Source organism: Ylistrum balloti, unplaced genomic scaffold (genome assembly GCF_031769215.1).
Source record: "Ylistrum balloti isolate Yb309-2 unplaced genomic scaffold, AGI_CSIRO_Ybal_v1 Utg371004, whole genome shotgun sequence".
Taxonomy (NCBI): Eukaryota; Metazoa; Mollusca; class Bivalvia; order Pectinida; family Pectinidae; genus Ylistrum; species Ylistrum balloti.
The window spans coordinates 92754-107273 of NW_026782560.1; the positions used below are offsets into that span (position 1 = coordinate 92754).

Here is a 14520-nt window from a genome sequence, read left to right on the forward strand (position 1 = left end):
TTGGGATAAACTAATTGATTTATGTTAAAAGTTCATTGCCAGATATCATATAAAAAGCAACAAGCAATTCCTGTTCTGGCCTAGGCTGTGATATTCAATAAGTTTTATGCTAATAAATAACTATAGTATACAAAATCAGTGCAGATTGTAAAATCAAAATGTTTTAAAAATCCAGCGTTAAAAATTAATTACTCAAACTATAAATCTCTACATCAAATTCAAATTTTCCAAAAAGAGGTATTTTCTCTAAAACAAATTTTTGCTTGCAAAAGTGTATTTTATTTACACTTCACATTTAACAACGAAAAAAGAAAACAAACAGGAAATTCTCACGTGAAAAATAAAGAATTTTCTTTTAAGATTGAATGTCCAACAGGTTTTAAATGACAATTTAAAATCAACTCTGTGCAAAAAAGTTTACAAATGGCGTGTATATAATACACTAGTAATTGTTAGCTTTGGCCAACAACAGGGTGAACGCATGACAAAATGGTTTGACCATTTCACATGCACCATGAGAAATGATGAAAGTCAATATTCAAAATACATTATTCATAAACAGATCCACCGGTCATAAAAAGTAGCATACGTCCAAATGTTAGTGTCTTTCCACTGAACAAGAACAATAGGATGATTAAGACTAAGCAACTCCCGCTACGAGTATTGTGCTATTAAAAAACAGGGGGAAAACCTCAAGGTGCATGAGTTGCACCGTGCTTATGTGTCAACAAATCATTTAAAGACCCACAAATTGATTCTATAATAATTACAATATATAATATGCCATACAACAGAATCTTAAAAAGACAGTCCATATAATTACATATTTAAAAAAAATTCACTGACAGAATTTGCCATTGAGCAATAGATTTTTCAGTCAAAGATTGGGTGTGCTAGAGCTATTCTTGTCTAGACTTGTGTCCTGTAGAATTCCAGGCGCACAGTTCATGGGAACGTTAGCACTACTTTTGTCCATACTGGATTCCTGCAGAATACCGGGTTGACAATTCAGGGTTGGTGTGGTAGCATTACTTGATGTAGAATCCGAGTCGGTTTCCCGGATAAGTCCGGGTGTTCTGTTTTCCACACATTTCCTCATGTGTTTCTCCAGTGTACTAGGAACTGAGAACGGCATCAAGCAGAATTTACATTTGTAGACATCCTTTCCTATACGCCCATGTGTTTTCATATGCCTTGTAAGCTTGCTAGATTGAGCACAAGCATAATTACACAGAATACATTTGTACGGCTTTTCACCTGTATGAGACCTGCGATGAACAGTGAGATTGCTGCAGTTCTTGAAGATCTTGCCACAAAACTCACAGGTATCATTTCTGATTCTATCCTTCCTCATGTGAGCTGCATCTCCTGAGACAGGAGTGCTGGGCCCAGGTTTCGGTGGGGTCTGTGCATTGAATGATTTCAAGGCACTCTCCGGGGTTGAAGGACTGTATCCATTATGGTTTGAACCTACACCGTCAAACTGCATCCCCGAAAGAGAAAGATGATAGAAATCTTGAGGGGGTGGGGCTGGAAACCCCATGGAGCCCCACAGGGAGTAGATGTGATGGTTTTCCATGTTATTAGTAGGGAAAGATCCCGTATCCACAGGTTCATTCTTGATCTTCTTGTAGCATTGTGTCTCAGAATCTGAATCAGAAGAAGACTTCTTATGATTATCCTCCTTCATCCCATCTTGGCTGCTGTTGCTGCTGTTGTTGCTGCAGTTCTCTGATGTCTGCTCTTCTTGTCCACCCACAGGGGAGGTAACCCGCTCTGCCATGGCTTGTTTGAAAGCTTCGTTGTATTCTGGGTAATTTGTCAGACCTGTATTTTTCATGACCTCAGACAGGAGACTGGTTCTGTCTGTGTAAGGACTAGCACGCTCTGGTTCCTTGTGCTGGTCCTGGCGATCTGGACTGGATGCAGGCTCTAATAGCCTTGCTGCTAGCTCACTGGACTTTGGAGAAGAATTGACCTCCAACTTCTTCGGTGGATTAAACCCCTCTTTGAAGCTATTTTTGTAGGCTTCCTCATCCATTCCAAGAGCCATCTCTTCATCTTCTTCCATCTCCTCTTCCATTTCTTCCTCTTCTTCCTCATCTTCTTCCTCATCATCATCTATAAAACGCTTACTCGAATCCGGGGTGCTGCTGCCTGAGGCTAGACTTCCGTCATTGGACATATTTGATGCATTCGACATTGACAATGGAGATTTGTTCATGTGTGTCTTCATGTGTCGTTTGAGCTTGCTCTGTTGCGTACATGCATGTGGACAAAGAGGGCATTTGAATGGCTTCTCGCCAGTATGAGACCTTCTGTGTACTATCAAATTGCTCTGAAAGCGAAATGATTTGCCACAGAATTCACAGGACTTGAGCTTCGCTGGAGGGGTGATACTGCCAGATCCGTGCTGTGGCTTCTCTATATCAGAGGAAAGGGAGCTCGGAGGAGTCACAGGTGGAAAGGTGGTCGGTGACGGACCTGGCTGGGAAAAAGGAGGAGTCTGCTTTCTAACTGGTGATGGCGATCCTGAAGTTGATGATGCTAGCTGCCTAAGCCGTTGTGAGTAAAATGATTCTTCGATTCCTACAGGTGATTGCCTTGGCCGTTCAAACAGATTCGGAAATGGTGGTGAAGGTCCACCATCAAACATAGGTGGGAAGCCCACAAATGATCTCGGTAAAGAGGGCTCACTCACAATAGGGAAATCCATCCCAAGACCAGGGGGCCGGAATGGCAACCCTGGGGACAATGGTGGTGGTCGATCAAATGGAAATTTGAACAAGAAGGGAGAAGAATGTGGTGACGGATGAGGTGGCAGTAGATGATGGCCACCATCTTGCAGTAGATGGTTGCCACTGTCCGCACTTCCTGCGGAGCTAGCCGAGGGAGGTGTTCGATGTGGGTCGAGGGGCTGACACAAGAGAGGGGTGTCACGTTGCTCGTCTCGTTGTTTTGGTTGATGCTGAGGTGCTTGCTGTTGCTGGGGAGGATTCGATAGCTGATGACTCCTGTGGTTACTAGGACTTGAATTATGCTTTTCATGATGTCGGTGCTCACGATTTTCACGATGCTCACGGTCATGCTGAACATGGTCACGCTGATCTCGTTCATCACGCTCCTTTTTATGATCCGGGTATTTCTGCTGCTTATCCAGGGAAGTTGTGTAGATGCGCATGCCATGTTCTTTCTGAGCATGTTGTAGAAGTGACCATGCTGAACCAAATGTAGACTTGCAGGAATCACACACAAACTTGGATGGTTCTGAAAGTACACAAAAACCAAAGGACTGTTAGATATTGAGCTATCATGGACTATCTCTGCATCATAAACAAACTAGCCAATCCATTAATCTGTTCACACTCTCACTTCTACTTACTGTTTCTTCTGTGTAATTGTCCAGGAATGACCTTTCCTTGCAGCCCTGAGCCATTACTTGCTTACCTTGCATTCACGATCATCAGTATGTTCCCAACACTGAAAACCTTGAGACACTCAGAAAAAAATTCCATAATTTAATGAGGTTTGCACCAAAGACAAGTTTGTGCAGATCAACATCATTGATTTTTGCTGGCCGGAGATGGTTTCATACTGGTAATTGCAATTATTGGAGCTCCCAGAGGAAGATTAATTCATACATACATGATCAGTGTAAAACTGGTGGACAATTCCATATCACAGAATAGGTAAGGTAGGATAAATGTATTTACTTCTTAAAACCCTGGACAAACAGCTTCACACCCTCCACATACAACTTAATATCCTGGACGTCCAGTGTAAAACCTGGACATATAGCTTAAATCTATGGACATCCAGTTTAATGCTATGGACATGGACATACAACTTAACACTATGGACATACAACTTAACACTATGGACATACAACTTAACACCAGGGGCATACGATTTAACACAAGGGACATACAGTTTAATTTAAAAACAGTGAGTGGGTTAATAAAAGACCAATATACCAATTCTAAATGCAATACTGGAAAGAACAATGTTCATTATAATTTTCTTACTAAAAATAGACTTGTAAGTTTGTACCGTACATGTTTAAACAAACCCACTTTTAAATCCGACTAGGATCTTAGTTAAATAGATCTCAAGAGTCATAACACAAGGGGAATGTTTAGTGTGGGTTGGGCGGTGCACCACTGCTCTTTAAGGTGCACCTGTTCTAGCTAGTCCTTGAAATATCATATGGCCTAGCACAAAGACCAGGGTCAACTCATCATAAATCCCTCTAGGACCCAGTGTGGTTACCATGTGTAGCCAGGGACTTCCATTGATATCAAACCTCATTATTCAACTTGTACTTTATATACCCAACAAACACGTCAATAATTACCCTATTATATCAGTAGCCAGGCTGACCAAGTTCTCTCTGTGAACCTTTTTTTACACACTGCATCGAAATGTCAGACAATGAGTGGAAAATGAGTCAGTTGACACTGCATGCAGATAGAGTTTATATATTTGGGCCAGGTTTTGTTTATGTGTTGTATGAGACAGTGATAGTAGGGACAACAACCACAGTTACAGACCAAAGAGAAAAGTAGAGTAGGAATAATTAACAACATAGGTTACAGTGATTTACAGACAGGCAGACTAGGAACAGTAACCTGGGATACAGTAATTTAGTGACAGTAACCCAGGCTACAGTAACTTTGGGACAGTAGATTTGGGACTGACACCCAGGTTACAGTAATTTAAGGACAGTAACCTGGGTTATAGTAATTTAAGGACAGTAACCTGGGTTACAGTAATTTAAGGACTGTAACCCAGGCTACAGTAAACTAGGGAAAACCTAGGCTATATCAACTTCGGGCTAACAACCCAGCCTACCGTAACACATGAGAATATGTAAAACCTTTTCTGTAGTAAATTATTAGATGGTACAGTAACTATGGGCTGGGGATATACCAATTGTAAACCTGAGATCAAGCCTGCATATCCAGGATGACCTTGTATGGTGCAGGGTTGTAGAAATTCAATACTTCTTGTTTGTTCTATGGCAGGACTGGGCAAATACTGGCCCTGGGTATAGTGTTATGTCAGTCCGTGACAGCCCACATGCTTTTTAAATATTTTAGACAATATGCATTTATGTCCTGAATCAATATGGGTCTGGCTTTTTTTTACCTGTATAGATTATTATAGTGGTAGTATATATGTGTCTGAGTGCTGACCAGACAATGGGGAGGGGGGTCGCCATGGGGGCCAACTCCTACATACAGGTACAGTTACTTAAACCTTTTACACCTGTAAACCTGTGGTAAAGACCTTATAATAAAAGCACAACTTATTAACACATTTTCTATCGTCAACAAGCTATAAGTAACATTTATACTCCTATGATTAATCGCTACAGGCAAAGTCTACGAAACATTTATACTTTTAGTACCTGTGTATTGTACTGTATTATATTGAAGTAGTGTTGATGGGATCTCGTTAACACTTAACTTCTCTGTCACGCCCCTTGTGTCCCTAGACTGGAGCGTGACCACAATCGAGACAAACTTTAATGCTTTCTCCACTCTGTGCTATATATATATTTTACATATTGTTTGAATTTAAAATAACTGTCAGAGGCGACTATTGACTGATGATTCAATGATCGATGTGTCTGCATGTAAAAGCTAGACAGTTGTGGTGACAACCATCGCGACATTCTACGACCTAGTCGACCTTCACATAGATGGACACGGGTCGTCTGTTTCCTCACACCATCGCCCACACATACACACATGCACATATACCCATACAAAGTTAGCTTCCATCCTAGGATATCCCACAACATTTCTAGCACAGTGGAGTTGTCTTGCTTGTATGCTACTCAGAATTTATACAACCCAACTTAATATCCTTTTTGATACCGCCAATCTACTGCTACAGATAGTTTTAACAAATGAGATAAATAAATAAACCTGTTTAATCAGATGGAGGACAGATAATTTTGACAGTTTTGTTAAGTTATTCCATGGCCAGCAACGTTTTAATATTTCATGTGTTCTGCCTTCGTGACCTCGACACTAATTATGTATAATTTACATGATGTTAGGTAAATGTTTCATTAGCCACCGTTTAGGTTGTGTCCTTCACAGTATGTTTCCTAATTAATACGTTAATGTATACTAGTTTCTACAGACAGGACAAAACAAGAGATGGAGTCCTCCTTCAGGACCTCAAACTGATCAGAACAGTGTACCTGAGGACTACACCAGTAAGTAACCAACATCAAACATCGGGAAAATTCAACCATGACGCCTCATTAGCACAACAAAAATCACAAACAGTAGATATATTTGTTTTCTTGCATTCATGTAATCATACCTGACCACTAAACAATTTCCCTGCCTGGTGTTAAAATAAAACACATGTAGATAAAATTGTGTGTATGATGTTGTTTATCTGGGGAGATGTAGACACCACTCAGTGTGAGGGAGAGCACCTGCTACTCACAGTGGACAAAAGTTTCTGTCTACAGACATAAAGGCAGCTGTTCCCAGCGTCAGCCTTCTACTACTGACAAGAGACAAAACCTGTACAATCCGACATGAGAGAAATGAAACCTTAAAATCTGAAAACCTGAACTACTGACTGAAAATAAAACCTGTACAATCTGACAACCTGTACAATCTGACATCATGTACAATCTGACAACCTGTACAATCTGACAACCTGTACCAATGACTGGAGACAAATCCTGTACAATCTGACAACCTGTACCAATGACTGGAGACAAATCTTGCACAATCTGACAACCTGTACAATCTGACAACCTGTACAATCTGACAACCTGTACCAATGACTGGAGACAAATCTTGTACAATCTGACAACCTGTACCAATGACTGGAGACAGATCCTGTACAATCTGACAACCTGTACCAATGACTGGAGACAAATCCTGTACAATCTGACAACCTGTACCAATGACTGGAGACAAATCCTGTACAATCTGACAACCTGTACCAATGACTGGAGACAGATCCTGTACAATCTGACAACCTGTACCAATGACTGGAGACAAATCCTGTACAATCTGACATCATGTACAATCTGACAACCTGTACCAATGACTGGAGACAAATCCTTTACAATCTGACAACCTGTACCAATGACTGGAGACAAACAATCCTGTACAATCTGACAACCTGTACCAATGACTGGAGACAAATCCTGTACAATCTGACAACCTGTACCAATGACTGGAGACAAATCCTGTACAATCTGACAACCTGTACCAATGACTGGAGACAAATCCTGTACAATCTGACAACCTGTACCAATGACTGGAGACAAATCCTGTACAATCTGACATCATGTACAATCTGACAACCTGTACCAATGACTGGAGACAAATCATTTACAATCTGACAACCTGTACCAATGACTGGAGACAAATCCTGTACAATCTGACAACCTGTACCAATGACTGGAGACAAATCCTGTACAATCTGACAACCTGTACCAATGACTGGAGACAAATCCTGTACAATCTGACATCCTGTACAATCTGACAACCTGTACCAATGACTGGAGACAAATCCTGTACAATCTGACATCATGTACAATCTGGAGACAAATCCTGTACAATCTGACATCATGTACAATCTGACAACCTGTACCAATGACTGGAGACAAATCCTGTACAATCTGACATCATGTATAATCTGACAACCTGTACCAATGACTGGAGACAAATCCTGTACAATCTGACAACCTGTACCAATGACTGGAGACAAAACCTGTACAATCTGACATCATGTACAATCTGACAACCTGTACCAATGACTGGAAACAAATCCTGTACAATCTGACAACCTGTACCAATGACTGGAGACAAATCCTGTACAATCTGACATCATGTACAATCTGACAATCTGACATCATGTACAATCTGACAACCTGTACCAATGACTGGAGACAAATCATCATGTACAATCTGACAACCTGTACCAATGACTGGAGACAAATCCTGTACAATCTGACAACCTGTACCAATGACTGGAGACAAATCCTGTACAATCTGACATCATGTACAATCTGACAACCTGTATCATTTATAGGGACATACTAGACAAACATTATCCGTCTGAGCATATATTGCAGACAACAGCTTTATCATTGACCCATATCTAACATCTGATAATACCAGAATTCTGATCAGAATATTCAATATCCATCCACCCTATTTCCAGTGGTATAATTGATAACCTAGCGGTATTGTTGGTATTGTAACACTGATATATCAGGCTCATTCTCATGTTTTAACCTGTATCAATGACCAGAGTGGACCTAAGGGCCATGGAAACAGAATCCAATTTAAAATGTATGGGCATTCTTCAGACTTAACATGTCCATGCTTCTAACTCAATCACAGTAAAAGGCTAGGTGGAGAGCATTGTATGGATTCAGTTGATGTTCCAGCATCCCTATCTTTCCTATCTTGTCCAAACATCTTATTTCTAATACAAGGCTTCAATTAGTCTTCATGTCTTGTCTTTTTACATTTTCCTCCACTTACAATTTGTAAACCAAGGCTGAAGTCTAATTCTTACCTTACCTCTCACTGTGGATTAATGACACCTACAAAACAAAATACTGGTGTGGGCTTATCCTATTCTTTTTAAAACAAAACCACTAACTATGCATGTTTTCCGTTTCGGATAATAAGAAAACACTGTTGCAGTCTGCAGTTTAAAATTCAAACAAATAAATTCAGACCCCTTCCCCTTCACAAATTATCTAAATCCATAAAAGCAATGGATTACTTTAGCAGTAGACCTGTTCAATGTTTGGCCGACAAGGTCGATGTCTTGATGTTGAGGTCACTAATGAACATACTAAACACCATGGCATTTTCAAATTGCACAAGAGGTTAAAGTAAAGATTTTCTGACAGTGGTGATTGGTATGTGTGTTGGGCTGTTTGGCAGGAGAGGAAGCTGTTGATCGGTGTAGATTAATAGAACTGCATCGAATCAACACCAACAGGCCAACACGCTTTCTCGTCAATCCATCAATTCCAGAAGCAAGTATTTGAAGAAAACACTAAATGCTTTAAGCTATTGATTTTTCGGCCATCTATGAATAGTTTTCATTTTTCCTATGTGTTAATAGTGTCATGTTATCTTTTCATCAAAATGAGAAAGTTATTCTTGATAGAACAATTTTCAGTACAGATCATGCTAATGTTATGCAAGACCTACAACTGACTCCTATTGAAAAGCTATTACATCTCAAGGGATTTATGTTCCAAAAGTAATTAAGTTTGACAATTACATTTAACAATAATTATAAGGCTTGTAAAATGGATTTCTCTGACAGGGAATAATTGTCTTGGGCAAACTCACCACATTTACCCAGCACACTTACCCCAGCCAACAAAACCCCCAACCCCTCTCAGTACTGGTGAGAAATATAATTTTATCAGCGCCTGTCATGAGAAAGGTGGCAATTTTGTACAAAACAAATAAAAAAAAAAATCTCGTGAAGTATCTACATATCACATTTCCATGCTTGCTTGCACTCTCTATCAAGTAAATCGGGCTACGTCAATTGTCCAACACACCATTGTACCCAATTTGCATGAACGAACAAAGATTGACCCCAGCATATTCTACAGTGTGACCCGTTATAAACATGGCGAGGCTGGTGGGGAAAAAGCAAATTTGCAAATGAATAGAGTGACATAATCACAGGGTTGACAAATGTCATTACAGAAGTAACCTGCAGTGTGTCTGAAGCATGCTGTAACCTGCGAACATTGTGTAACCTTGCAGACAGCTGTTGGACGGGGCAGCCCAGGACAAAACACACTGCCTACCTCTCTCTAGTACAGCTGCTAGCACACACAACTAGCCAAGAATTTCATTAAAATTCTATTTGAACTGAATTTTAATGAGGTAAATCTTGCCCTCCTCTTTATTCTTCTTTTGACTTTTTATCCCCCATTTTTTTTTCTTCAAAATCCAGTAGTCAAAGCCGTTACTACGTCACAACACAGAAAAATGGACATGGGTCTTTCTTACAAGAGACGATCCTGGCATAACATTGGCAGGATTTAAAGGTACACCTTGTCAGTGACAAGTTACAATGCCGAAGGTTTTACCAGGCGAGAACTTTTGGGTTTGATCAAATAGACAAGAAATTTCAATCAATACCCCCTAATCCACTGGGTCAATTTACATATTATGTCCACAAGTGACACCTATAGGAGACACCACTAAAAAGTGTTCATAGTACATATGTGTACACATGTGTACTTCTATGCCGTCCCTCTGTAACCACTTGTGGTCACCTGTGTGACCTATAACACGGCTTTGACCTACTTTTACTCTCATTGGCTGTCCTGAAATGAACTGGTGATCACATGACGTCTAGACAATGACCACCAAGTAGAGTAGAACAGGTCCCCAACTCAACATCGACATCGTCCAAAGTTTAGGTGTATTACTTCCTACCTGGGGATCGATACCTCTACAGATAGGTAAAGTCACCACAGGTAGATTACACAGACAGACCACAGCAATGGCTGAAATAGATACATCTTAAATACAACTTAAGTTGTGCAGGTAATCTGACCCCCATCTTCAAACTGCCAGGTGAAAACTCACCATAATTAAACTTAAGAGGCCAGATTTCAGTAGAATTGAACCCATATGCAATTTTTTTTTTTTTTTCGGTTTCCTTTATTTGAAATTAAGTTGACACGTGTGATGGGATCCAGTGCTTCAGTGTTTGGCCAAGCATGCAGTTGGTGAGGCGTTACGTTGTGTCAGACTGTCGGTGTCATCTTTGCCATGTGTGATGGGTCAGAGTGACTACTGCTGTGATAAGTACATATCTAATTTATGCACTTATCGATTTTGAGTGGTCATAAAACAGGATCAATACAACAGCGTGTCACTACCCTCTGTGTAACGACACACGGACAAACTATATATAGACAGGTAATCAGCACCATCATCAGGTTGTTACAGGTGTGTCAATGTAACTAGCATATACAGTAGTCAAAAACTCACTGTACCGTAATTAAACATTTTAACAACAAAAAACACTACCAACAGTTTGACTTGATCATGCTTGCATGAATCTGCGTACGAAATAAAATTGCACAAAAGCACCTCTAACCCCACAAGGTTATTAATTTGTTTGTTTAGCTGTACTGACATGGGCATTGACAATATATATTTTATAATGTTCACCACAACAAATGTCTCAGACCACTTTTAAACCTTTAAATTTCAACATGTGAATAATCTTAATCCTTTTTCACATGCACGATGAAATACCTGATAAAGAAATAATGCAGAATAAATAAAATTTTTCATCACATGTATTGAGGCCTGTCATTGGTGAATAACGACCAATTAGAAAGGCCGTAACAAAAGCATCATTGTTGTCCTTGTTGTGACTATGGGATCAGTGCTGTGTATGACCAATGCAGACCCTAATCTTCACATTTCATTAAACAACCAGTCACCAATTATGTCTCAACTGACAATATTTGTTTAAAACTCTACAATAAGATCTTGTTGTAAACAGAATAAGAAAAAGTAGTTTCTTTGTTAACTTTGGTCAAGAGTTATCAGTGTAAATATATTTAAGGTTATTAGTTTTTGGCAGTGACAATGAATAAAGCGCATTGCCACGTCGAACAATTAAAAGACCTTGAATTTTCTGCGAGGTGAGACTGACTCCGAGGTTGGCTAGAGATTTGTATTGTGCGGAGTGAAGAGGGGAAGCTTTTTTCACTCTGTGCTATTATGTAGGCCTGAGCACTCTTTACGTCACCTCTACCTTACATGACAATACAAAAGGAGAAATGTGACCAGCGCTGTCCCTAAACTAAATTACCTTGCTAATTCACATAGAACTACATTATACACCATTGTCACCGAGTCCTCGAACTCTACCCGGGCTATTCTGTACTATGGTACTCTATTTTTCTTGTTAAGAATAAAAAACTCCACTAATATTAGCCAGTAAACCAAGCCTCTTTTACTACTGACCAATTGTGTCTAAAGCCACTAAATATTGCTTAACCAAATTTCTGTCTTTCAAATTTTATTGTTCTGAATACATTCATTCCATTAGCTTGAATTAAGCTTTATTCATTGGGAAAAGAAACTAGACTCTGGCTATAATTTCAAATTATTTCAATGATTTTTTTTCTTCTTTTAAGATCTAAATTCTGTGATAAAACCATATAATACCTGTAGGTACGGTAAACAAGCTGGATGGTACAGATATTTATGAGATTTAAATACCAGTAAATGAACACAGTTGAGACCACCTGTGTCCTGCACAACATGCAGGTTTTACTGCATCGCAAATTACTTTTTTCACTTTGTAAAAAAAAAGAGAAAGATTTACAACGAATAAAATATACAACCCAAGAAAAGGTTTGATGTTTGTGTTGGCAAGTTAGGATCTGTACTTGTACAAATTTCGCTTCTTATAACCTGTCAAATCCATTCTATATACTTATACCTGGAGAAACCAGCCGCCTCTGGACCTTCGACCTCAAACATTCAAATGAGCTTAGAGTGTACCAACACCCCTACAGATAGAGAATGGTTTCTACTTTCAATTTATTCTGTTTAGAGCTCAAACTGTAATGGACTGTGAAAGTGAACTCAAGGCAAGTAGTTTCCATGCCCCTGTTCTGGTCATCTGAGGTCAATTTCTTAGTTGAATTTATCACATCTTCACTCTCTCCTCTCTTGTTATGTTAAAACCATCACCACCCCCTTACCTTGTCCAAATGGACATAGAATTTAATAAAGATACATATTCTGGATGTGAATACATATGCAAAATGAAGGACAAGTTCTTTTACCTAACAGGAAACACAAGCCATGTTTGGTGACAGCTTCGTCACACCTGAGTCCATCGTTAAATTATGTATGGTTACAGGTAAACGGTGTTGTCCGTTCACCCATGTGGTGCCTCCTAATGAGATTCACACCTGATCAATCAGGAAGGCCTGGGAGCCAGGGCTCAGATCTGGCACTGTTAGCTAGGTAAGGACACAGGTCACTAGCCCCCTCAGATCTCGATAAAACATCTGTACAAATGTTGTGTTCGCTAACCACCTATGTCTTTTGTGTGGCCCAAGTGGCCATAGAGGATGACTTATGAGGTGACTAACCCCTGTTGCTGACCATCACGGGATCCCTGCTATAGTACAAGGCCACAACCATGTCCAATAACATTGGCATGTTTTTGTTCTGCTCACAAAAGTATCAGTGACAGTTAAAAAGAACAAGGTGTAAATGGAAGAACCATAAAGTTTGGCCCTGATACCTATAAACATTTGCTGTTTTGTTGGTACAATGAATACTTTGGTCTTGTTGAAATATTACCTCAATGTAGCTGGACTACCTAGATCCCCTGTCTGTCGACACCATACAAGAACTGCCCAATCAAAAACAAGTGTTCCTAATGCCTTTACAATGTCTGTAGCATCAGCTATCTATGTGCCACTGTTTGAAGCAAAGTAAGAGTGTCCAACAGCTACTTGTCCAATCAGTACCATGAAGTACCCCACCAAATGGTGATACCCATGATCTTGTGTCCTTGTCATATCAACATCATAACTGCCTTCACACATCACCTTCACCACTTCTACAACTTGCGAAGGGTTTTTATACTTTTTGGCCAGTCCAGTAGCAGTGATCTTAACCCTATCCCAGTGCTGTCAGTTTGGTCCCCCACATAATTCCCTACCTCATCCAGTCACTGTGGTCCTCCACAGTCCACTCACTATGGTTCCCCCACCCAAAAGGCTTTGATCCCCATCATAGCTCCCTTACCCAGTCCACTCACAGTGCTATCCACCCTCCTCCCAGTCCAATGTCTGTGGTCCCAACTCTCCAGTCCAGTGGCTATGCTCCCCCTATATAACCCCCTACCCAGTCCAGTTACTGTGGCCCCCACAGTCCAGTGGCTATGCTCCCCCTATATAACCCCCTACCCAGTCCAGTTACTGAGGCCCCCACAGTCCAGTGGCTATGCTCCCCCTACACAGCCCCCCCCCCCCCACTACCAAGTCCAGAGGCCTGTATACATAGATATCACTGTTTGGTCCAATTATCCAGACACTGTCATTAACAAGTACTTAGTTGATACCATCTACTAATGATGTTGACTCAACATTAAGTTCAAACAGTTTCTGTGGACAGCCTGTGTTGTAAGCACAGATAACCTGTGTTGGGCCCCAGTAAGTTGTGTTAATTTAACAGGTAATTGATATAGCTGTCCAGACCAATCATAATGAGATGTTAATGCTAACATACATTGCTCCCCCTCCCCGGCCCTGGTACACTGGAGGGGGAACACAAATGTACTTCAAAGGGACTGGCCATTAGCCAAAGCCAGGGTCAATCACCTTGGCCAGAGCTCTAGCCCAGATCCATACCGGCTGTTTACAAGAGTCACCTCCCATTGATAAGTATGCAATTGGGTCAACCACCTGAATGACCATTGTGGAGCTGGTGGTGAATA

The 14520-nt window shown here is 40.4% G+C and overlaps 1 protein-coding gene across 1 annotated transcript in view; it reads right to left on the reverse strand.

The window, feature by feature from the left end:
• Positions 1-877: 877 nt before the first annotated feature.
• The window catches only part of LOC132560041 (B-cell lymphoma/leukemia 11B-like), a 97417-nt gene continuing 83774 nt past the window's right edge, over positions 878-14520 (reverse strand). Inside the window, exons 3-4 of the mRNA XM_060224698.1 lie at positions 1932-3267; positions 878-1877 (exon numbers count right to left, since the gene is read on the reverse strand). Of these exons, the coding sequence (XP_060080681.1) occupies positions 878-1877; positions 1932-3267 (2336 nt within the window). The remainder of the gene's footprint in view (positions 1878-1931; positions 3268-14520) is intronic.